This window comes from Odontesthes bonariensis, chromosome 19, assembly GCF_027942865.1.
Source record: "Odontesthes bonariensis isolate fOdoBon6 chromosome 19, fOdoBon6.hap1, whole genome shotgun sequence".
Taxonomy (NCBI): Eukaryota; Metazoa; Chordata; class Actinopteri; order Atheriniformes; family Atherinopsidae; genus Odontesthes; species Odontesthes bonariensis.
The window spans coordinates 16,034,655-16,061,001 of record NC_134524.1 but is presented as its reverse complement, the minus strand read 5'-3'; the positions used below and the strand labels follow the sequence as shown (position 1 = coordinate 16,061,001).

At 40.4% G+C, this 26,347-nt stretch overlaps 1 protein-coding gene across 1 annotated transcript in view; it reads right to left on the bottom strand.

Moving 5' to 3' along the window:
• Positions 1 to 473: 473 nt before the first annotated feature.
• Positions 474 to 26,347, bottom strand: part of sema4f (sema domain, immunoglobulin domain (Ig), transmembrane domain (TM) and short cytoplasmic domain, (semaphorin) 4F) — a 49,944-nt gene continuing 24,070 nt past the window's right edge. The window contains exons 2-15 of the mRNA XM_075450962.1: positions 11,300 to 11,445; positions 10,171 to 10,230; positions 6,897 to 6,995; positions 6,218 to 6,329; positions 5,300 to 5,419; positions 5,016 to 5,170; positions 4,759 to 4,940; positions 4,098 to 4,239; positions 3,781 to 3,994; positions 3,493 to 3,602; positions 3,228 to 3,379; positions 2,845 to 2,900; positions 2,496 to 2,686; positions 474 to 2,342 (exon numbers count right to left, since the gene is read on the bottom strand). Coding sequence (XP_075307077.1) covers positions 1,623 to 2,342; positions 2,496 to 2,686; positions 2,845 to 2,900; positions 3,228 to 3,379; positions 3,493 to 3,602; positions 3,781 to 3,994; positions 4,098 to 4,239; positions 4,759 to 4,940; positions 5,016 to 5,170; positions 5,300 to 5,419; positions 6,218 to 6,329; positions 6,897 to 6,995; positions 10,171 to 10,230; positions 11,300 to 11,445 — 2,459 coding nt within the window. The 3' untranslated portion in view covers positions 474 to 1,622. The remainder of the gene's footprint in view (positions 2,343 to 2,495; positions 2,687 to 2,844; positions 2,901 to 3,227; positions 3,380 to 3,492; positions 3,603 to 3,780; positions 3,995 to 4,097; positions 4,240 to 4,758; positions 4,941 to 5,015; positions 5,171 to 5,299; positions 5,420 to 6,217; positions 6,330 to 6,896; positions 6,996 to 10,170; positions 10,231 to 11,299; positions 11,446 to 26,347) is intronic.

The following is a 26,347-nucleotide window of genomic DNA, read 5'->3' as shown; positions in this document are numbered from 1 at the left end:
GACTGGTTGCAGCAGAAAATTAAGGACAAAATCATGAACTAATCCTCTGCTTGCTTATTAGTATTAAAGTTATTAAGTATTAATGTGTCAATCGCTAAGAGTAAGAGCTGCACATGGCTAGATTTTCTTATCCTTACCATTAACCTACGCAGGGCAGTTCTATCTAGGCACATATAACTTATTTTTGATATCTTAGTCTCTCGTTTTTAGCATAGATGGGTTGCCTCGGGCTTTCTAACGAGGATCATTTGATTTAAGTAAAAAACAACTTGAGCAAACTGCTCTTAAGTTATTCTATCAAGGAAAATTCCCTTTCTGCACTGACAGAAGAATTAACGTGTTTTGAGGGCATTTTCGCAGCACAGGCATGTTAGCAATGGCACTCAGAATTCTTCTAATTTCTTATGAGAAACCTTGTCAATGGAACCTTTCAAAGTAGCATTTAACTACAAACGCATCTGGGAAATCATTGCTAAGACGTATTCAATGCATTTAATGTACAAACAAGCAAGCACACTCACTCATAGCTGTAGGGCACATCACACTCTTTGTGTGTAACAAATTTACTCAAAAGGTTCGGTCCGTCCTTATCTTGAGTTTGTTACAAATCTTTACAATTTCTCACATTCAGGATGTCGCCACACAATATGGCAACAGGATACCTACAACTGTTTTCATGTTTTATTACAAAACAACATGACAGAAACCAAAAAAAATGAGGTGATGGTGGTTTTGAGTCTGAAAAGGTCCTTTCTTCCATTCTGAAATTAATTTGACATCATTTGATAGATGTTGGCCATCTGGCTCAGTAATGGTAAGTCAGAACACTGACAGTCTTGCATGTGATGCACCTTCAAATCTCCTCATGGACACATTCTGAGAGATGATCTGGGTTTGATTCACCTGTTGAACTGCTGCATTGTAGACAGGGACGGTCCTGTCCAGCTCACTGAAGGGTCTGCAGTGAATGTATGGTTCTTTAGTCTTTGAAAGTGACGTCACTCTCTCTCTGAAGCCCACCCCCTGAGCAGTTCGACTGGGCAGTCTATGGCTCAGTTGTCCTTTGGTGCTTTTAGATTCATTAAGTTTGGGATTTCAGTGGGTTGTCAGAGTGAGAAACAGAGAATGGTGCAGAGAGAAAAAATCCCTTTTCTTTTGCAGTGCCATCAACAGAAGCGAATGAGAGATCAAACAACAACAAAAGTTATGGAGAAATATGGCTTTTCCATGTCTACTCATGAAGACATTTCATCCTTGCTTTCTTGTGACATTGGAATAACAGAATAACCCGCTCACTTTCATGTTAACAGTCCAATTCAGACTGCTTATATTTACATTGTAAATTTACATCCAACATATTTTTTAGCTGTGGCTCTCAACCTGAGTGAGTCACAATAAATAGTCTGTCCCACTCTGTTATGTTTTCTGTCTCGCAGTTCTCTTGCATAAAAGCTCTCACATGCTTAGACATAAACTTGTATTTCTCATAATTCTCTGTAGTCTCTTTTCGTCCCACAGCTCCCATTCAAAGGCTTTTGGCAGTACACACTTTGCATTTGTCCCATTGGTATTCAGTTTATTTGGAGGATGCAAAATGGTTCAACAGTATTTAAATCACCTTATCATATTGAGCTTTCTTCACACTGAGCCAGCGGTGCAGGTGATTTAAACATCGGAAAGCTAGCGAGTTCCTCCTCTAGTCCTTTCATCCCCTCCCTCAATCCATCTCCCAGCTCCTCATCCACCTCGTCCCCCTCCCCCAACTCCCTCTCTCCCCCTTCAGATGTCACCCGCTCCTCCGTCCTTCCATCCAGCATGTCTGCTACTAAAATTTCTGAAGTGAGCTTCAGCCCACTGCTACTTGTGTTGCAATTGCCATAAAGTGAATTTCGATGTCCATTGCTGCCATTGCTGTTTATCAGGGCACCACTGTAACTATTTTGATGGTGACCACCATTTCCCTGATTACTAACGAGTGTTGTCGTTGTGGTAGAAGTCGTCCCATTTCGCTTTTCTATCAGCCGGAATCCGTCAGAAAGCAGGCTTGCACTGCTAGGGGACTGGGGAGTAGCTGAGGAGCCAAGCAAGCCCCGCTCCTTCTCTGATGACAGCGAATTATCTGGCATTTGGTGGCCCTGGCGGACACTGCTTCGCCTTCGGATCACGAAGTATAGGAGGCATGCCCCAAATATTAAACCTCCAAAGAAGAAAAGGATGTAGATGGCCAGCACTTGACGACCCCCTGCTCTTGCCACTGCTCCTCCAGCACTAGGGTCTTCTAGTGTTAGATAATAGGCTGCTCGGCGGCAAGGGGTGGGGTCTCTGATGCCTGGTCCCCCCTCCTGAAGGAAAGGTGTGTCAGAGAAAAATAGTTTTCAGATACAATCTATCAAATATGATCTATGTTTTTCTGTGAAAAAGTAAGCAGCAGTATAGATTTTTAAAAAAAGAAAAGAAAGAATGAGCTGGGGAGTCTCTCTGTGACGCTTGTGTACCTGGCATGTGCAGACGTATTGTCCAAGGCTGTCTTCGGTAACAGTCACCTCCAAATCAGAATGGTGTTGCCTGGTGTGTCTGTGGGGAGGATGCTCCCAGTGGCAGGGCCTTGGAGACAGCTGGATGCATGGCAACAAGAGGCGCAGGCCCATGGAGACTCGTAGCTCCCTCATGGATGGGCGGCAACGCCCTGGACAAGACAACAAGAATCAAAGAGCAGAATAATAGACCTGAAAGGTATATTAGGTATGAAATTGATTGCAATAATTGAACACAGTTTTGAAATAAACGAAAAACCTGATCACATGATCCATGATCTACAAAACAAATGCTCCTGCATATACTTACCCTCCTGTGCATCACACTTTTTCAAAGCATCATCCACCACATCACCTGGACCAGGGCTGAACACAGATTAATAATGATCATTAAAGGTTTCTTTCTTCCTATTTTTGCTTCATTTAGTAATTTCAGCCCCTTTTTGGGATATGGAAGCCTTTCTTTTCTTACAGCACTTCAATGTCAACTGCTTTTACACAAGTGTCCAAAGGCATAAGCACCTCTCTGCTCAGTATCAGATGTTTAAAACAAAGAACATATATAATGTAATAAAAATAGGTCAGTTGTACACAAAACCTCTTTTATGAAATAATATAGACGCATTCTGCCTTTGATTTTCATTTTTGGACATCTCCCAAATGACTGTGGTACTCCTGTACTCCTGTACTCACTCTGCCTTTGTGAGCCTGCAGGTTTCATCCGTTGTGCTCCACACACAACCGAGTCCTCTGGCTCTGGCACACACCTCACAGCTGGTGTACAGAGCACAGCCTACAGCTTGGATACGAGCCAGAGACAGTGGGCTTCCCACCAGAGCCCGGCCCTGGAAACACAGGCAACCCTTACAGATTCAACGAGCAATAAAATGGATGTTTGCTGACACTGCAGATGATAATATGCATGGCTGCACATGGAGTAGGAATGCACATGCTCTACCTGATGCAGTAAAATATTGTTCACAGGCTCCTGTGATGTAAACAGAGGAATCTCCTGTAGTAAAGTGGCATTCTGGCCCACTACTGCCACCCTGTGGAGCTCCCCTTGGCCTGCAGGAAAAATACATTATTAATAAATATTTTATTTTATTTCTTACACTTTGAATGAAGCCATTTGTGTCTGGAAAAATGACAATCTTGGCTAGACTTTCAAAACATCCATTGACACGATTAAATCTCAGTATCTGTCCTCTTATTCAATTTGATCTCAAACTCCTTCTCTCATCACCTGTTCCAAGATGCAGTACTGCCCTCCTCTGCTCCTCTCCACTGCCCATCAGGGTCACAGCCAGCTTGGTGTATGTGATTCCCTTCCGGACCAGGAGGGGTGCTGCAGTGACACTGTTCTCCATCAGAGGGTGGTCTCTCACGAACGTCAGGACTTTGTCAGGAAGTTTCAAGGAGGATTCAAATCCTTCAGCTTTTAATGCACTGTTCAAACACTTTGGGGGAGGGGGGGGGGGTATGAGTCATTTAGGTATTTTAGTGGAACACAACAAAAGCTATTGTTTGAAGTGATGTAGAAGAAAGACCATAGTTTCCTACCTGGCCAGGCCTTGGTGTAGGGACAGGTTCAGGATTGATCCAGTTCTCGCAAGTCTTTTTCAACTCTTTAAAGGGACCATGCATCACTTTGCTGATGTCAGACAGACTGAACACACACACAGCTGACACCTCTTCAGGCTCCCTGTGAAGGGGGGGCAATTAATATTTTAGCATTTTGCCGGATTTGGAGTGCAATCTGTTTTCTGCCCATAACATCCCAAAGCTCCCAAAAACATGATTTAAAAAAATAAATAAATAAAAACGTTTTGGTCTTGGCTGTTGTTAGGTGTTTTGACCAAAGTAAAAGCAAGAGGGCTTAAGTTACCACCAGAAAATGGTTAGCTTATCTTAGCATAATTATTGGACACAATGGGAAACAGCTCATGTGACTCCATTCTATGGACACAATTATTGTTCTACAAATCTACAGTCACCACATATGGAGGAAAAACTTTAATTTTAGATTTACAATCTGTTAAACAAAATAGTATATGCGTTGATCTTTCTGCAGCTTTTGTTCTTCAAAATCTCTCTGAACAATCCCCTTTTCTCTCTTTTTAACGAACATGATTCCTTGCCATTTGTGAAACATCAGAGTAGTTAAAAAACACAGAGCAGATTTAGGACCGTGGCTCTGATTTGATAACCTTTCTCCGCTTACCACTGAGAGGTGAACAGTCCGTAGAAGTGTGTGCTGCTGGCGTCGCCTGGAGTGTGCTGCTGGGTGAAAACATCCGTCAGGATGTTATAGCGCTGACCACTAGGTTTGTCTTCACAGACGAGCTGGGCCTTGAGAAAAGTGGTCCATCGCCGCTGCAGAGTCTTCATCCCCCCCACATCAGACTGAAAATTCAAAGAGAATTCAGTTCAGTCCAAGCAAATAAAGAAATGAATAATTCAGTCAAGACGTTGTGTTACCTTGCAGACCCGCGCCACTCTTGGCACTTTGACTTTGGTGTATAGATCATACTCTTTGGCCATCTCAGTGAAGAAGAAGTAGATTTTGTCATCGTCTCCTGTCGGGTTTCTGTCTGCAGACTGCTCTATGAAGGCTGAGCTGACAAACTCTGGGTCTGAATATGTGAACACAGATACAAAAACTTACTGATCACTGTAAGTAAGTGTGACATTAACACAGAGTGTGTTTTTGGAGGCTTGTGGTGGAATGTCAACAAGTGAGAAAGTGTGCATGTGCATCTCACCACTGAGCCAGTTAATGGATCGCTCAGTTCGGATGCGCTCCTGCTCAGGGCCCGTTGCCCGGGAGATGTCAAAGAGAGTTCCCAGAAAGTTACTTGTGGCTGCCGTGTACAGGATACCATCTAGACCAAAAAGAGTGAAATAAGAGGATTTTATCTATGCTCTGGAAATGCAATAAATGCTTAAAAACATCCTTATCAAAATAGGCTGAAAGTCAATCAAACATTAAAGGGATAGTTTGCCTCTTTTGACATGAAGCTGTATGACATCCCATACTAGCAATATCGTTTATGAACATTGACTTACCCCCTGCTGCGTCCTGTGAGCAGAGTTCCAGCCTCGTTTTGGCGTTGACGAAGGTAGTCCGGCTAGTTGGCTGAGGTTTAAAAAATAAAGCATTTTGCTTCTCAAAACAATATCCGTTCAAAAGAGTAATACATTTGCATCACAAAATCGTTGTCCAGGAAAAAGTTAGACCTCACAATCGCTTGGCGCTATTTTCTCTCCCTTCGTATCACTGGGTGCTGCCACCAGTCGACAGCCGCGCCTGTTACGGTGTTTGCTGCTCGGAAGCAGAGGAGTCTGCAAGTCTGCACTTCGGTCTACACAACACGCAGTGATACGAAGGGGGGGAAAATAGCGCACTTTTTCCTGGACAACGATTTTGTGATGCAAATGTATTACTCTTTTGAATGCATATTGTTTTGAGAAGCAAAACGCTTTATTTTTTAAACCCCAGCCAACTAGCCAGACTACTTTCGTCAACGCCAAAACAAGGCCGGAACTCGGCTCACAGTACGCAGTAAGGGATAAGTCAATGTTCATAAACGATATTGTTAGTATGGGATGTCATACAGCTTCATGTCAAAAGAGGCGAACTATCCCTTTAAATCATCAGTCAACAATCCAGCAGCACTTACCTGCCATAACAGCTGTGTAATGTTGACTGGGCTCAAAAGGGCACTTGCCCTTTCCTGTCTCCATCTTCACTCCTCCATCCTCAGCTTTTTCCAGGGTGAAGGAGGAGAGCTCCTGCACGAAGAGAGGCACAGCTTAAAACTTAAATAATAACAGTAATTAAGTATGTTCAACCCATTTGAAATTAATTACCATGAAATAGGCTCTTGGTTTCTGTTTGATCTCTTACAGGTTATCGTTTACTAAGCAGTGCTGCTCAAGTCTAATTATGCTCTCTAATGCTCAAAGCTTTAATGGAATTAGAATTAGTACATGCTGGGAAATGTGTAAATGAGGTCTACAAAATCCCTTATAAGATAATTAACTTGCACACTTTGATAAAACATGAGCGTGAGTGTCCCTGAGTATATATATGTGTGTGTGTGTGTGTGTGTGTGTGTGTGTGTGTGTGTGTGTGTGTGTGTGTGTGTGTGTGTGTGTGTGTGTGTATGTGTGTGTGTGTGTGTATTTTTCTGCTTGTCCTTTATGTGGTTAGAATGAAAGTGTAATCTGGCCACAAAGAAAGTCAATCTGTGTGACTTGTTTACGCACATGCAGATACACAAACTGCATATAAATGCATAAACTGCGTCCCCCTCCTATGACAGATCATCAGTAATTAACAAGATTATGAACACAAACCAGGAAGGCACACTGGGGGTCAAAGGCATAGGTGCCACAGACGTAGATGCGTCCATCTCCCAGAAACTCCAACAGACGGATATAGTTATTGCAGTCCACCTGCAGAGGGAGACAACGTCATAGAAATAAAGAAAAGCTCGGATCAACTTTAATAATTAGAAGAGTACACATTTTCTTGTCTCCATGTACTAAATACTAACAAAGTTACAAGTAAACACAATACTATATAAAATAGAGTTTCCTAAATACTGTTTTATTCAAACTGATACTCTATAACACAAGAATTGCACAGAACAGTAATGGCACAGTTTATCTTCATATTGTAAAGTTCATACGAACAAGTTCATGTGAAGTTGGCCACAAGTTTCCCTCTATATGCACACATACATATACACATACATATATATATATATATATATATATATATATATATATGTGTATGTATGTACAAACACAGTCCATCTTCTTTTTTGGGGATCAAAATGACATGAATTTGTGGTCCCAAACCACACTAGAGTTTAGGAGAGTAACTGTAGTGGATTCTGTGAAAATTATTCTGACTGGAAATCGGAGACCCCCACTGCTTGAGGTGACACTTGAGATCCCCACTGCTACCCGGCAAAGACCACCCTTACTCACGCACACTCAGACATGAAGGCGAAGACCATTCATACTCATGCATAAATAATACACATCCTCCTTTGGAAATTTCGCTGTTATTCAAACACGGCAGTGATGATACATTTTTTTGTCCAAGCACAGTTTCTTTTTTTTTCACTCACATCTCTGTTATGGAAAAACACTCCCATTTTCCAGGTCACCATTAAACTGTGACGCAGGTAATTTTTTATCAAGCTTGTGCTTGCGTGGCATTGCCTGCCACCCTCAATGAGCTCCAGGCCTGAGTCATCGCCTTCCCGAGGAACTGATCCTCTCCGGGGCCCAGATCATGTCACTGAAATCAGCCCTCCCCACTAACACCACTCACCACCATCATGCTGGTACAGCTCAACGTGAGACAGATATGGTGCCAAAAAGAGAGAACATGTGCTCACACTGATATAAATGGAATCATCACCAGATTAACTATTTCATAGGCCCAAATTATCCATGTTATTGCAAATTAACCTCATTCACAATCTGGCATGGGGCGGATCAAAGTGTTCTATGTTATTATTCATGCATCAAATACATTTCTAATATATACTTGATTATAACTCTGATTGTTCTTATAATAAAACCATGTATGACTTAAGTGCTCACTGAGTCTCTTACTACAAAAACATCTAAACGTTTTTCATGCTCACTGACATTTAGTATTATTACCGCTGATGTCGTGTTTTAGTCACATCTTGCTGGTGGTCGTGAGGTAACATGCTAAGCTTTCCTGTTGTCTTCCTGTGAGTCTGTATTTTTCCCATGATTTGTGTGGCTAACTTCTGAACACAGCCATTGACATAACAGTTGCTCTAACTCAGATGCTCTTTTGTTGAGCCCCTTAACAAAAGTCCCTCTCTGCCTTAATTCTTCTGACTTCTGTTATTCACATATAATCTTTTAATCAATGTTTTCACAGAAAAAAACACAACCAATACCTTCCATGTCTTTATCAGTCATTCACCTCCCCTCCTCCTAACAGTTTAAAATAAGAAAACTGTGCTGATGATGAGTGAAATAGGTAAAAACTAATTGCCCTTTCCTACCTTTAAAACCCTGACCTTCCACTGACTTTGTTTATCTTTTTATTTGACCTCATTTTTCTGGACTGAGGCTTTTTTTTTAGCACAAACAGGTCAACTGAGGATACACAGTCAGTCTTTTTTTTTGGGGGGGGGGGGTTGCTGTAATACTAATCTCAGACCCTCCACTTTGATGCTGAATCTCTATATTAGTGTGGTGTTGCTTCTAAAACCAACAAATTACTACAACTCGACCAACGCAGATTGAGTCCACTGTTGCTTGACTGTAAGCAGTTTAGTGGTACCAGAGCTTAATGAGAAGGACTGTTTTAGTGTGCAGTATGCTCTATTTAATCCACAGACAGTTACTGGACATCTGTGACTTCACATACACCATCTCTCACTCTTACTGTTTTTCTATTGGTATGCACAGTCGCACACACACATACACACACACACACCCGATGAGGCCTTGGAATGAGTCCCAGAACTTCCCATCCAATGCCCAACAGCAATGAGTTGTGAAAAAAAAAAACACACACACACACACAATGGAAAAAGATATATACACATGTAGACGACATCTCACAAATTTGTGAGGCTACTTGGATCCAAAACATTATAGTTAAAGGTGGGGTCTGTGATGTTTTCTGGAGCATTTTTTTATCATATTGTCTGAAAACCTCCTCACGACCCCATCACACCCACTAAAATAGAATGTTTGGGAAAAACACGAAATCTTTTAGTCCATTGTAGAGGGTGTAGCAAGAGGAAATGTCTGACCAATAGAAGTAATGATGAGAGTTACTTCTATTGGATTCTGACACGCCAATCAACCGTCAGCCCCTCTCCCCCCCCCCTCCCCGCGCGTTCACAGACTCGTGACTCGTTCATGTGTTTTGAAGGCGTGGTTTCGAGGGGTGGGCTGAAGGGAGAGGCAAGGTTGTGTATTTTCAAAAATATAGCTTGCAGGAACCGTTTTTCCAATATCTCAGACCCCACCTTTAAGGAACAACTGGTGATTTTTTAAAGGTTGTGCTTATGTAAAGGACTAGTGTCTTCTGATTTGCCCTATTAGTTGGTGGAGTTGTTTCCAGTTAAAAATGCCAATGCTTCTCATAATGAAGAGTTATTAAGACCAATTTATCACTGATTATAAGGTTTTTATGTGATTTGGTGACAAGGGTTGGTGAAATTTTTCCATCTGAATCCCTAATGTCATTTGTCAAATACACTACATCTATTGTTATCTTTCAAATTATAGAGGTAAAATGTATGAATGATTTCATATTCAAAACCTCAGTCACATTAGAAGACAAAATATTGTAAGATATTGGGTCCAAAATGGAGACTAATCTTCTCAGTTACTTATTTACTCACTTTTTTAACTCAGGCACTCTTAAAGAGGATGAATCTAGTTGAGTTGCAGCACATGCAGGTGTTTTATACACCGCTGTTGGTGACGCGTGTCTTAGCTGTCAAGAGTTAAGGAATTACCATAAATTTTGCCAAAATCTTCTTCTTTTTTTTTTTTTTGATTTATGAGACAAAAGATGAAGGCATGTGGGGCACACACACGCACACACGGGTCTCACCTCTGTCTTTCCTTTCGCCACACAAGACTTCCTCTTATCCTCTGGCACATCCCAAACGATCTGGAGACAAAGTAAAGAGACTGTCAGTGTCACTTATTCGTCAGTAGCTGATTAGTAATCACTGAAAGTTCTGGTTCCTTTCCTTGGAAATCTCTACATTTCTGTTATAGTAATGACAAACAGAGCCTTGTGAAAGTATTCACTAAAATTTTACTTTTTGGACATCAAGGAAAACTGGAGGTTAATCAATTGGAATGGTAATGATAATGCATAAGCTCAAGCAATATTTTAGTAGTTTAAGGGGAGACAAATGTCTTAGAACAGCTTAGTCAAAGCTGACTTCAATGCAACTGATAATCTGTGGCATGACTTAAAGTAGAACCCATCCAGTTTATACTTTCAGTTGTAACTGTTGCAAATGGGTGCTCTGAAAAGTATTTGCTTGGTGGGGGTTAGCACTTAATACTTATGGTATCAAGTTTTCACTTGTTCTGTGTCATTAGCTGTTATCATTCAGAATTCAGTTTCATCAACAATGGCAAGTTCTCTTCACACAGATGCAGCAAAAAAAAAAAGATAAGGACCTTATTCTAGAATGTAGTGGTATCTGTTTGATCATTTAAACCAAAAAAACGTTGTAGATTTTTCTCATTCATCCATCCACAGAACGTTTTCACTTTGTTAAGCCATGTGTCCGTGTGGTTTTTAGCAAAGAGACAGGCGGCAATGTTCTTTTCAGAGAATGGGGAATCCTTGCAGCCCTGCTATGTACACCATTGCTGTTCAGTGTGATTCATAATCATTATCCTAAATTACTTGACCGCACACACTGAGGATTTGGATCTTTGCTGTTCAACCACTCTTCAGGAGGGCAATGATTTTCTTGAATTTTCTCCAATTTAACCCAATCTGTCAAAATTTAATAGTGGAGTCCAGACTCTTTGGATATGGTTTTGTAACCGTTTCTAATCTGACAGGCCATAATCCATGTTATTTAAGTAAAATAGATCACCTGACTCTAATTTTGTCAATTTTGTTTCAAGCGATATTATAAAATGTTCTATATCTATTCATAGCTTACAAACATGCACACAGACACACACACAGGCACATTCAAACTAATTACCACCTTTTTTGGTTCTTGGTTGAGGTTGTTGGAGTCTACTGCCAGTATGGTGTCTCTGGCACCCAGGAAGAGCATGCCTGACGAACGATCCAGAAGGAAGGTGCTGAAGTTGGCCGTACTCTTGAGCGTCTCTGGACCCAGAATGGTGTCTGCAGATCAAAAGAGAGAAGCCATGAATTTTTCTAGAGAAGTTATTACTGTTGCCAATTATAGGATCTAAAAAGGACTTTAAAAAAAATGCTCTCAGTGAGCTGCAAGTATACCACCATGTGTCAGCAGCTGACTGGATGATTTAAATCAAACATGACTTCTGTGCGATTTAATCAGAGAAAGATATAAAAGAAGGAGGGATGATAGCTGAAATCAAGATATAAAAGTAAAGCTTTCAACCTGCCCCTGAATTTAACATTATTTTTTGCTATGTTTCAGTCTGTGTCAGTGTAGAGTCATACAGGTCGTGTTAATTCCAAAAAGCTTGAATAAGGGCAATTGCACCTTCTTATGACTGAAATGCACCAGGATGTGATGTTTGGAGAAGATATGTCAAAGGTTCTCAGACACACCTGTTACATATGGAATTACAATATGTTAGCACCTGTTCTTCTTGGTCCAGATTTCTTTTCTGATTTGACAAAGGCCCGATTTGGATATCCACAAGTTTGAATTGTTTTCTTGAGGTGTTCTTTTTGTTTTCCTTCAGCCTTAGTAGGGACACTCTCAGACAGATGATGAGGTGTTCTGATGATGGCCAGTCTGTGTGTGTAGGTTTCTGATAAACCTCTGTGTTTAGACTTCTGTCTTCCTCAATGTGCACAGAACAGTCCAAAAAAGGCAGCTTGTTGTCTTTCGCATCCTCCCTCATGAACTTGATGCTCACAACCCACACATTGGTCAGGTGACTCAGTGGCACACGTGACTGCAACAACCTTCCAAGTGTGGACGGTCCCTCTACTTATAAGGCTATACTCCACAACAACTAGTGTAGAACCGAACAAGCCTGTCAGATGAGGTGAAACGTCTTCAAAAACCAAGAAGAAGTCCAGTTGCCCTTATTCAAGCTTTTAGGATGACATTTCAGTCTCTTTTTCTTTCCTTTATCAACAGTTGGATACAATGTATTTTTTTCTGTTTTGTTAACATCTGTCTTGAATACTGTGCCTTCAGAATCACATTCACTCCTTAGAAAAAAACATTAAAAAAACTATAAACATAATCAGAATGCATAAATAATGCACTCATCTTTTACATAACACATGGTGTGTTATTTCATATCTCTCTCCTCTAAAACGCACCATATGAATCGAATCCCTGAGGCTTTTCAATTGTATTCCAGCCCTTGTTTGCTCTGTCAGTCACTCTCCCTCCTACTCTTTCCTCTGTACAAAGCCTTATCTGTTTGTATGTGTGTGTTAACGTCACAGCAGCAGCTGACAGAGACTGTTTTAATATCACATTTACAGATGGAAAAGTTGAATGGTGATCTAATACGATCTAATACAACTAATGACCAACCACAGTCTGCCTAAGAAAACACATAATTACACCAATAAATCAGCTGTGTTATAATCAGCACATGTTGCCTTATACATGGAATACCATTATAAAAGATGAGATACATCTGCTGAAATTAAAGAAGTAGACTGAGCAATTCTCTGCAAAACTATTATGAAATATGTTAAAACAAGCTCAAAGTATGCACAAAGGGCTTTCATGCAAAAAGCTGCTCTGCCCTCTATTGATCAGAATTCAGTTAATACCATACTGAAACTGGATGGATCGCTGGTTTTGGTGGTTAGCACAGTCGCCTCACAGGAAGAAAGTTATTTTTCAAATTTCAGTTAGCATTTCTTTCTGTGCCTGCGTGGACTTTATTTGAGAGCTCTGGCTTCAAGCCACAGTCCATACACATGCATGTTTGATTATTTGGTGACTGTAAATTGACTCCCTTTTGTCTGTGTTAGCCCTTTGATGGACTGGTGACCTGGTGACTGGTGACTAGGCCACCAGGCCACCAGGCAACAGGAAAATGAAAGACTGACTAAATCATCACAAGTGCTGAGTTAAATTTAATTACATATCATAGTGCCCTTATCAGTTTTCATATTGGAGTGGGAAAAAAAGCATTGATGGCTCTCTTTTCTATTTTTGGTGCCATAATGTAATCTGCTGAATTTAGATGCACATGCTACTGTTGTCAGTTTGTAGTAAATGCTATGATGTAATATTCTTCATGTAGGAGCTCTATGTTCTGGTTCAGAGAGAACTCCTGTGTCACTATTTCTGATAGAACATGTAAGGGAAGCCCATTCTATACCTGTATCTGCAAAATTAGCATCAAGATGCTCAGAAAAGCAAGATGAGTTACATTTATTTAGGGAATCACAGGGAAAACTCCCTGCACTCTATAAGTCCATAGATTTTGCAATGCACTATCAGACTAGAATTGATGACAATCGATCATCGATCATTGGACACTTTAATATGTGGTGTCTTCTTCTCTTTTTCTTTAAGAAATAATCATCCATAAACATCCTCAGCTTACTGCTGCGTAAAAAACTACCACTGCAAGTCCATTACATAGTCAGAGACTTCAGACTGTCAGTTCATAAAGATAACCAACATAAGCTGGCCTCTCATTAAACATTTAACTAACCTTATTACAGTGATAGCTGTACTTGATTTTAAGGCATCAAACTAACATGCCCATATATATTAGACAAGATTGGAAGCGGCATGCCTTTGGGCGTTACTTACTGCATCAATAATAAGGGAAATTCAAGAGGGATAAAGAGGAAAGAACAAAAGCACACACGTGCACACGCCAGCAGGTACAGCTGAGAATGTGACACTAAGCCGCGATGATAAGCAAAAGTATTCAACAGTAGAGCACTCAGTCATAAAACATTTCATTATTTCAGGATGACAGCTGGCAAGTAAAATCAGAGTCTAAAATCTTTCCCACAAGTTGCATAAATAATCAATTCAGGAGGATCCCAAATAGAGTTAGAGGAACATGAACCCCAATTTAGCAGCTGCTGACTAAAAGATTTAAACTTTACCATCTTCATATTTTTATGGTGGATGGGACTCAAAGCACCACATCAGGATATCCGCATAAACATCACACACCGCTGACATGATTTTCCACTTAGAGCCCGTCTGTGTGCGCCTGTGTTGTTCTATCAAATGAAAAAAGATCCCAACATGCTGACATCTGCCGGTAACCGAATCACAAACATTTTATCTCCTCCTGCCTCCATCCAGACCCCCTCGTCCAGTATGTCTGTCTGTTCCCTGTAACATTTCACATGAATGTCATTTCTCATTTACTAAGAGGCCATCTGTTCAGCTAAAAGGCCTCCAGGCATTAAATAGCAAGAGTGGTTCTCATTTGCTTGCAGATGGTTTGCACTTCCTGAAAGGACAGAAGACAGAGACGTGGTCTTTTGAAATGCATCGCAGCTGCCGATATTAAATGTGTGAGTCTGAGAAGTGTCTCCATGTTGCCCTTGATTGAAAGTTTTTTGGAGCATGCTGTCCTTCTTTAGCTTTTACATCCAAAGCTACAGAAATAAACACTTTCCTCCTCAATCTGCCTGTCAAATCTGACTTGAAAAAAGGAAATGAGATGGGATGAAAATCATAAAATCATGAGACCTCCCAGCTCTCTCAGTCCTCTTTCTCTTTTTTTCATGTTTGTCTCTTTTGTCAGTTCCTTAATCGGTGGTCCAGCTTTGAGACCCCACATCCTCAGTTTCACTTTTCTGCCTGTATCCTCTTACTGGACCGATACATACACGCATACACACATACACACATGTGCAGCAAAGTAGACATGAGCGTTAGTGACACAGGCCAAAGGCAAGATCTGGAGCCGTGTCCTTGTGAACTGGTCTTCACTGGCTGTGTAGGACACACACGCATGCACACGATGCCCCCACCTGCTGTGCACCCTAATGTAGAGAGATGATTCCTAGGGCTATACCATCTGCCCCTGTTGTACACTGTCACACAAATGCACTCACACCTACACACCTCTAAACCTACAAAAAAAAAGTCACAGCTCTAAAATTAATAAACCACCCAAACCTTTTTTTTAAATGCATAAATTTGACCTGAAATGTTTTATAAAGGATGTGAAGATGCTCTACAGGTTAGGTTAACGCCTCCTGGTTGCCAACAGGGGACTGCATCAAATCTCACCCCCTGATTCAGTATCTTTGCTTTCCCGTCTATGTGCGTAGGATGTGACCATTTGATTAAATCAATGAGAGCAGCTTTAGTATGTGTGTGAGTGTCATTCCCCGTTCTCCTTGCCTCGCCTCCTTAGATTAATAAATGATAAAAAATATAACTATGCTGATCAACTATGGTTCTTTCTAAATGCTGAGGCATAACATGGATGTGGTTCAGACAATGAAATACGTACAGATTTTACCGGGAATTATGGAAGTGCAGATTTTTTTTCAATTGATGTGTGTAGACAACCTGATGACCTTAAATATGCTAGACAAAAAAAAAAGAAAACACACCCAAAGTAAAAAGCGACCGGTGTGAGTATAAATGAATAAGTAGTCCTAAAATACAAAATTGTCTCCCCTGCCATGAATCATTTATTCTTTATACATTAAACATGACAGAGAGGCTTCCAGGGAGGGAAACCAACAGGGTCTGTGTGTGTGTGTGTGTGTGTGTGTGTGTGTGTGTGCGCGCGGGGGGGGGGGCTGTCCATTAAGGGTTTAATAAACTGACTTTTGCTCTGAGGGACCAACCTTGGTCTCTAGCTACAGGGCATTGTGGGACAGAACCAAGAAGGAAGTGATAAATTATACACCTCCCTCCTTCAACTGTCAATCAAAACTGACGGGATGGAGCGAAGAGATGCAGAGAGGCAGCACACATTCTCCTGCCCCCACGGTCTCCTAACACACACATAGCCCTCACAGTGAGACAGGACACAGCTGCACGATCACCAGAATCCCACACTGTGCAGAGACACACATTTATAGCGCTATCATGCACTCAATGCCATTTCAGATTTCCCAGCTGCAGTTTCCTCTGCATTGTTGCGCAGCATACGGGGGCAGACCTACTTCACAGGTTAAAGGAATACACTAGCTTTTGGCAGATTGTCAGACTGCACACCCATTAGCAAAATGCCCTGCTTCATAAAAACATGTTAGCCTGCGTTACTGCGCAATGAAAGAGACAGCAGCCGTCATCCAATGGGGGGCGGCGGCAACCCCTTTGTCATTCACATAGCTGGTGTTTTCAAAAAATTATACAAATACAAAGGGAGGGCTCAGTTATCAAGATCAATTTAGTATTTTAGTGAAATGAGTGTATATTCTTTCCCTGTGCAAACTACCATCATGTTTCATATGAATTATACCGTTACTGAAAGTTTAAAAAGGAGAAATGGTTAGAGTTTGAGGAGAAAATGCTAATAACATCATTTTCATACGACTGCTAATCACCTCTCTGCAGATACCACAGCTAACATTTGTTCAAGGAACTTTAAGTAAATCAACTAGAGCACCCTTCCATAAATCCCCTGCTGTCCATTCACCTGTCGGTAACTGAACACGGCCACGTCATGTCTGAATGACCCCTCTGTAGTTTTCTGTAACATTTTCACATGAAATTCTTCCTTTGTTGGACCAAGTAACCATATACTTTTCACTTTCAGAACAGCACAAGTGTGAACCCCTTCAGGCACATTAACGAGCAGAGTTTGACATAGAATCAGCCTTTCAGATGAATCTAACAGATATAGGATGCTCCTTGAAAACTCCTTGAAACCATTTGAACTGAAGCTTTATCTTTTAAATACTGACAGCTGATTAACAGATCACTCAAGGTTCAGATAGTGATTTTCCACACAACAGTGTGGTAGAAGAGTTGATAACACTTTTTTTGGAGAACTTTATCTTTATTTTTTGATGGGTTGATATAAACTTAATATATGCTTTCAATGTGATCAACAAAAGTTTATTTTTTAACAAAAGCAATGAGTAACTTTAGTTCCTCATCACAAGACACTAGTCAGAGGTTTTCATACCACTGACTGTTTAATAAGCTTAAACATTTAAATGTGTAGTAAAGCGAGATTTTCAGCGTGTTTTTCACAAGACACAAGGGCATTAAATTACTGTGTTGATCACGATGGTGGAGTAGCAGTGGAATTGTCAATTCATTTAAAACCATTATTTTTCTTTTATAAAAGTTATGGAGCCGAGCTTACTGCACAATATGGTACACTGCCCCCACCCCCACTGCTCCTGGACTTAACTGCATCTTGGGCACTTGTAGCAACAATGTTTGAGCCTCCATATGTTATATGTTCATTTACGCACTACCATCATGAAGCCTTCTGTCACAAGAGTGTGGATCTGGATAGTTATATTTGAAACCTGAATCGACAACATTATCTCTATTTCAGGCCGGATATCTCGTTAATTACAGCCCCTTTTTTTCACAAGGACATAATAGGATTCAGACCAGAAGAAATGGATTAAGTGAATAACAGCCTAATACCTTGTGAAACTTCAATGAGTTAGTATTTCATGAGAGATAGACATTTATTTTTAAAGCAAGTCTTTCTTAGCTTGGAATGTTTTGGAGTCAGCCTTTAACAGGGGCAGTAGCTCAAATGCAACAATACGCAAACATGCAATTAAAAGCAAATCTGTCTGAACCTTTACTCCAACTTAAAATGAAGGAACAAACATCCCAATCACAGTATGTTTAGGTTGCACAAACATAGTGGTTTATGGTACCGTAGCTAATTTTGAACACAACAAGACAAATACAGTGTCTGTTACAATATCTAGAGAAAGAAAATGGCTACCAAGACTGTTTGTGAGTGTGAGTGTGTGTATCTAATGTTTGCTTAACCCCTAGCTAATGTTCCTAAGTGGTTTATTGTCTTTACTTTGACTGATGACAGAAGTCGGCTATTTGGGCATAACAAGAGCTGTTTCTAAACAGTGTTCAAGTTAGAGAGAGGGATTAAAACAGTTCAACAAAGTGCGTTTCAGAAATAACTGAGATTAACATGTTGCCCAGCATCTTGCCATAGACTGCATATTCTTTTTCCAACGTTGCATTGACAAAACATCACAGACTAAATTGCTGTACATGTGTGACAGATCAAAAGAGCAAGAAGTCTGAGAGAAGTAATGGTCAATTTCAGTCTACAAATAGCTTCTCAAAGTCATCAAAGCATTGTGCTCATTAGATCTATAGTGATCACTCATCGTTTAGCTCCTTTTAGCATCATACCAAAGCCACAACAGCAGAAACACAAAACCTATGTGACACAAGTTTATGCATGAAGCATCGCGAAAGAGAAGGAGAATGCTGTTGCTCAGACATTTATAAGATCAGTGCTTTATCTTTTAAAAGAGCAATCGTGATGTAACATGAGAAGATGAAAAAGATGTGGATGCACCAGTGTCACAGTTGATCTGAAAACTACATGGTGCAATTTTCCAAATACGTGCATAAAAACAAACATTAAGAACATGCAATTAAAAGCACATTTGTCTGAAGCTTTAGTATCACTTGAAATGAAAGAACAGCAATAGCAAACATTACAAGTACGGTATGTTTCAGTTGCCAGAACATAATAATTTATTAGACGGTGCAAATCAGTCAAGCTCTTAGAGTGAACACTCAACTATTCAGTCATGCAGTGCTGAAGCTAAATCTTTCTCAAGCCTCCAGTTTTCTTTTCAGGCAGTTAAATTAGAGCCACAGCAAATGTGTTGCCCATATTACAGGGTGTCTGCAAATTTAGTCATGTCAAATGTAACAGCTTGCAAGATTTAACTGCAGTTCCAACAAAATATAACCCAAAGAAATGAGCACTTCAATGGAAAAACAGTTTTTCTTAATAAAGTTTGCGTGACTGAAGTGATTCTACATCAGAAAGCAGTACAGAAACCACAGCCTTTATAAGTGAGACAGGGTGTGTTTAACAGCACTGCAGCTGAATCTGAGGTTATTAAAAACTTAACATATTTGGACTGTTTAAGGATATGTAGAACGGCAGACCATTCATTTATGCAAATGTTGTGAAAAGATACAAATGAGACCACAAATCGTTTGCAAAGAACAGCTTTGATTCTATGATATGTTGGTATAAGCTGCATTGGGAGTAGCTACCAGAGCAGTAGCAGTGCATGCACACGCTTGACAGTCAGATTTAAGGAGGGCACCGATGAAAAATTCCCCCTACAATATAAGAACAACTTCTCCTCTTTTATCCTTCAACAGTTAAGTAACACTAAAGGAAGCCATTAGTTACAACTCATAAACCACTCGTCTTCATCCTCCTCACTCAGAGGTGAAGACATCAAAAAAGCAACATGACCCTGACACAGAGCATTGGCCTCTCCTTTGAGGTTCTGCTTCAGTGAGAGCAGTAACACACACACACACACACACACACACACACACACACACACATACATACATACTTAAAGTCCTGAGTGAAGTGGAGGATTTTCAACCATAAAGAAAAATGTGGAGAGAGGAAAAGGAGAAAAACTGAAGTATATGTAGGAGGAAGAAATGAAAGCGTCAGAATTTCACTGAAACAAAGACAAAGGGGAAAAAAAAAGTAACGATGAAGTGAAAGGGGGGGCGCAAAGGTTGCAGCAGCTGATGGCACAATCTGATGCTCTGCTACTCTTCTTATTCCTCATCTGTGCTTTTTTTTTTCTTCTTATAACTCCGTTTCCACTTGGGATGGGATGGAGTGTGCATGTGTGTGTTTATATGAACGTAGATTCATCTAATGCAACATTCAGCTCTCTTGCGTCCATCTTCCTGTTTCCAGCCACCCACCTACCTCTTCTACTTCCCCAATTTCCCAGTGTCTCTCCCACCCCCATCCTCTCTCCCTCTGGCTGTGGATGATAAGCAGTAGCACTACTAATCAGGCTTGCCCTAAATTCGCTCATGCCCTGCAGGATTAGTCTGTGTGTATGCATGTGTGTTGGTTTTGAAGCTGGTCCCCAGCAGGATTCAGCAGCCCGCACTCAGACAGCGTGTGTGTACTTAAAGCCCAGTGTGTATGAGAAACTCAATTTCGGTATGACTGAGTCATCGAGTCAACACAACAGAGCTATTTTATCTTAAAGTAAGTAAAACTGTACTGCTAGATAATAAAAGTCATTATGTTGCATAATTATTATCTCGGGAAATATCACAGAAATATCATGACTTGTAAAAAAGTTGCTGAGTACAAAAAACATGTGAAGAGGTGGATATAAACTTCTATTTACTTTTGTAACTTCCCTCTACTGACCTCTAAACACTGGTGACAAAGAAAAAGAAAACATAGGTTTAAGGAGGACTAATCTACCTTTAACTGAGTCCGGAAACCTTTGTTAATGTACAGGGGGGTAATAGGATAGGATAACACCTTTCAAACAAAGACATTCACACACACTCACCTGCCTCTCTGTGTTTGGATTCTGGCTACTGAATTCAGACTAAACAAGGAGAAAATCTATGTCTTTCGCGCCAAACTGAGCAGGAGCAGACATAATATCTGTGGCTTGCTCTGCTTGCTGTCCTCATATATTTCATCTTACATGTCACACAATCAGTGCAGTTGCAGCCTGTGCTCCCAGGCCTTTATCACCTACAGCGTTCCCTCAGTACAGACGGAGCTTGGGGAAAAAGGTATTTTCTTACTCCTTCACCACCTTCAACCTGGAACTCTTTAGAACATCATCTGAAACTGTCCAGTTTGATTCCACAAGGATGTGTTAAACAATCTAAAGTGGCGCCTGAAAAATCTCTGTAAACTTGTTCCAGTTTTTAGCGTTTTAATCTGTTCCTTATAACACTGGATGTTACCGAAGTGATTTTACTGTGCTGAGCCTTTGCTGTACTTCTGACAGTCTGTAACTAATCTTTGACTTTCTGTATTGAGTGTTTGTCTGAAACAGGTCTCTCTTGAGAACGAGACCTCGTGTCTCAGTGGGGTTACCTGTATTAATAAAAGTTATAAAAAAAGATTAAATGATAAACGCTTCCAGCTATAACACTTGGCATTTACTGTAACATATTTATTCCTGATTGTCCAGTGTGCTTGATTATGTTTGTTCATCTGGATAACAAGTGGATCGACTGCGCTGTAATGCAAGACACTTGATTACTATCAGCTTAAGTGCCGCTTTGCTATAGCTGTGCCTGACCTTCCACCTCCCTGGGAAAAGGATTAATAAGAGGGATCATTTCTGTACTCGGATTAATTAAGTATTAAGGGTATAAAGTGCTGAAAGCCTGGAAAGATGTGCGAGGCCTTGATTGTCAGTGCTTGCAGTAAGCTATATCAAGCTCTCTTTTGATCATTTTTGATCAGTAAGAGCAAATATATCATCTTGTGACTGAATGAAACACATAGCTTGCAGTATCTTATGTGCTAAACCGAGTGATTTACAGATGTTTCCTCCCTGCTACAGAGTAGACAACAGGAGACTGACAAACAAAGCATGAAAGAGAGGCATCCAGGGAAAAAGCTAATACTGTAAGGTTAATACAGTTGTGCCGAGCACACAAAGAAAGAAACCAACACGCTGAATGTTTTCACCTGATGTATTTGGCCTGATGTAAGTAGCACACAAGGATACACACATGCTCACACAAGCACACACTTACACATTCTGCTTTGTTTGCAACAACACATGAGGTTGTGTGCATATACAGCATGTGTCTGCAGAAGCCAACACACAGTGTGCAATGCACTGCATTGCCTATTTAACTGGAAAATCCACACAACCGCTTGAATTTCTACTGGGCTCCTTGGTTTAAATATGAGGTGTGTTTTTATACCCTGTGCACACAACCACATAGAGACCCCACACATTTCTCGTTAAAACTGGAGAAACCACACAATGGTAGCTAACATCTGTATGTGAGAGGAACACACACACACTCGCACACAAAGGATGGAGATCACATCCACATGGCTAAGCAAGACCTGTTCAGCATTGTATGGTTTTTTGCTGAGCAGCTAATGGGTCACAAACAATAGGTTGGAGTTTACATGTTGTTGGAGCTGGAATATCAACCTGACCTGAACACATATACACACACACCAACTCACAGAGAGCCAAACTGTTTTCTGGTTTATTAGTTTAACCAACCTGCTGCTTTTAACCACCCTGAATGAAACAAGTCAAAAAAAAGTTCTTAGTAATGTGCAAAGGGTGACAAAGCGGTGACATTTAGGTGGAAATGAGCCACAAAGGTTGACAGTTTGCATCGAGTGTGAGTCTGTGTGTCTCATATTTGAGAACTTTGGTTTGAATATTATTTCCAGCCCACTGCTACAATTGATAATGTTGACATACCGACACAACATGACGCCATGAGTGTTTTTCACTCCCTTCTTTTCCCACACTCGCAGATTATTCTTATATTTTCACTTCCTCTGTTTTTTAAAAGAAGTTGGTAAAGTGATAGGAAATTAACTACAGCAAGAAAAAAAAAAAGGGGAGAAAGATGTTGACTGAATAAAAACCTGACAATAGCTTTTAAAAGCAAACTGAAAAGCACAGTTAGTGGACCAGGTAATAATAGAGACTAACAGGGTAAGGAGATAGAGCTGTTCAATAATAGAGAAAGCTGCCTATTGGCAAAATTTAGGACATTGATTTTTGTCTACAGTGTGTTAGGTTTTCTGATCCCCCTCAACCCCTCAAGTATCCATCATTGTCTACCCATCTTCTTTTTCTTGTCACCCTGTGTTCAACTTAGTTTCTCATCCACCCCCACCTTCCTGTTTCCATCTTCAGCAATGATTCCATTCTGCCCCGAGACTCGAGTCAGAGGTTAAAAGGTCACGTCATTACTAGTGATCTGATTGTGTCTCAGCAAGACGTAAATTAGTGGAAAAGTGGGAGAGCACTCGGGTGAGAAGGCGTCAAGAGGAAGAGGAACAATCTCTTTCTACCTTAGCACCGATGACTAATGACGACTGTTAATGACGATACGATACAGGACAGCTGAGATGAGACACACAGACGAGTTGAAAAGTCCCTCTTCATGACAGGAATGCAGACAATCCCATTGTGCCACAACTGTTGTTTTTTTTTTATATTATTTTCAAGCATAGTATATTTTCACAAACTCTTAATAATGAAGTTTCACTTTTACTCCTACGTGCTGCGCTTTTAGTCTGTGTTCTATGTTCAATGCAGAGGTAGACATTTTAAAAGTCAGTGCTGTTGTTATTCTCATTTATTATGCTTTTTTTTTTAATCACTAATAACTCAATTGGAAAAAAGAAAAGACAACTTGGAGCAATTAAAGTGCAACGTGAGGAATCACATCAGTCCAGCACACGCCACATTAAGTGGAAACCAAAAAGGTCTACCTCCCATCTGGTAGAGAGAGAAACATTTCCATCCCTACAGACATTTGGGAAAAACCACAGAAACACACACACAAGCCTGCCAGGTGACCCCACATCCTAGATACCACAACCCAACCCTCTAACAGTGTCATAAACTTCTGTTTCCGTGGACCACATTTCCATCACATGTCATCTTAAAAACCCAGCTGGCTTCACTAGTTTTGGGTTAGAAGGTGGTAACTATTAAACCTGCAGTGCTGGACCATTGTCTCCTAATTCTTGCTGTGAGCATGCACAAACACTGTGAGACTTATAGCCCCTGCTTATGTTGACTAAAAGCTACATTAATGGAAATCCATTTTTGCTCTTGCTATCGATTCTTTTTTAGACTGTTTTTCTTCTGAATGCTGACTGTCTTCTTTGATCTAGATCAACAAATCAAATCAAATTTATTTGTATAGCACATTTTATGTACAAAACAATTCAAAGTGCTTTACATAAAATAAAAGCATTGCAGCAGGGAGTGGAAGAAGCATTGAAAATACATAAAAGAATATAAAGAGAAACAAATCAAATGATTTAAATTAATTTAAAAACAAGCAAAATTCCAGATAAATTAAAAGATATCATGCAGATTTCATGCATAGACACATGAGAAAATAAATGTTTTTTAACCTGAATTTAAAAATGTCTACATTTGGTGAACAACAGGATACCTATAGCCTCTTAAGCCTCTCATTTTCAGCACATTATCACAGGAGTGTGTGCATGGAAATGTCACCATAGGCTGAACAGAAATTAAAGTTTGGAATAAGTTTGGCACTTGAATGCGAATGAGATATAGATAGAAAAATGAAGGTCTTTGCAGGGCTGAGACAAGATATAGTCTCGCCTGAAAGAAAGTCAGATGTGTGATGAATCTTCTTCCCATCTTCACACCTTTTATTAACTATGAATGGAACCAAAACATATTATTGTGGAGCCTTCATTTATATTTTAGAACGCCAAAGTTTTCCATTGGGACCACAAGGCGAAGCTGAGAAAAAAATTCTTCTTCATAAAATCTCCATAAAAGACAAAGCCTGCCATTCTATCATTATATCTAGGAGAAATGTAATTCCCTAGTATTGGGCTTGTCTATTTGAACAGAATTCCATAAAGGACAGTGACATTTAAGAATCAATGGCTTGAAAACAACATATATCGACTCCATGCGCCAAAAATACCCATTGCATTCATGGTCTCTGGGACTAAGTCTATTCTCAAACACAGAACAAAGTAAGCAGTGTATTGAAATGAGTTTGGCCACTGACACAGACCACAGATCAAAGCTACCATCATTTTATCATTAGCAATAGACTAACCCTGAGGGGATGTGGGTGTTTGTGACATTAGTCATCTGTATGTCAAGATACGTAGCCTTCATTACTGCCGTCTGAACAAGGTCTCTTTTCATTGAATATTTCTTTTGAAAAATTGCGTTTCATCATCTGACAGCAGGTGTAAATCATCTTTGCATTTTCTCCCTTGAAAACTGCCAAGCCATTCTTCAGGAAAAGGAGATGGTTCTCATCGTAGATCCAAGACCCAGAATAGCTGAATCTGAGAACGGAGAGATACTCTCACCAGCCTCATTGGTTCTCCACACCTCGCCATTCATTTGTCTTTCAGTGAAAAGAACAACTGAACACATTGTTCAAGGACATAAGTCACGCTGTGTGTCTTTTCGTCTCATATTGCAAAAATAATCGCTTCTTCCTGGGTTGTACAGTTCAAGCTCAGTTGTGTGTCACAAATCTAAAGTCATACAAACACACACTTCACCGTGTGGCTGTGTTTATATGAGAGGTTTCACTCAAATAGTTCTCCACAAACACGACACTCTCTTTGGCCTGCGATCCCCTCTACACACAGTTTGATACTTTCACACACTTTTAGTGCCACATCAACTGACAACGCTTTTAGAATCACTATCAGAACAGGGGAGTGATAGTGGAAGGACCGTGCAGCTGCACTGAAACCAGTTTGTTCAAACAGAATAAAAACATGGACAAATTCAAAAACAGAGACAGAAAGACAGAAAAAGATACAGAAAAATCCTGCAGGAAATATAAAACCTTATGCCTCGACTCCTTAATTCTCTCCTTGTTGCTACTCCTCCATTCCTCCATACTTGACTGATTTATCGAGGTTAAGTGGATTCCAATTAGATGGATGCACCTTCAAATTGCATTTGTTTGCAGTTCACTACCTCGCTCACACTTTGGGAGCCTGTTTGTGTCTGAGCAGTTTTAGGCACTATTTAGCATACCACCCGATCACACAATTGAAGCTCCACAGGAAGAAGAAGAAACAGGGAGAGTTAGAGGGGGAAAGAGAAGCAACTGTGGTCCACTATTAGGTGCATCTACTTTCCACATATTCAACACTGATGAAGTCTTAGACCGGCGTCAAATACACAGTGGGCCAAAATTAAAAACTTGAAGCCTTGATATTTATTGAAAAAATATCTTTCCTTCTCTTCAGATATAATGATGAAAGCTCCTGTTTTCCACCTTGTGTTTGGGCATTTTTGGGAGAGTTGGCCCGATGTGGCTGGTAGCACGAGGTCGCTCATGAATGTCAACAGAGGGGGGGTGCTTTGGTGCCAAGGCACCAGCAGAGCATTTTGGGAT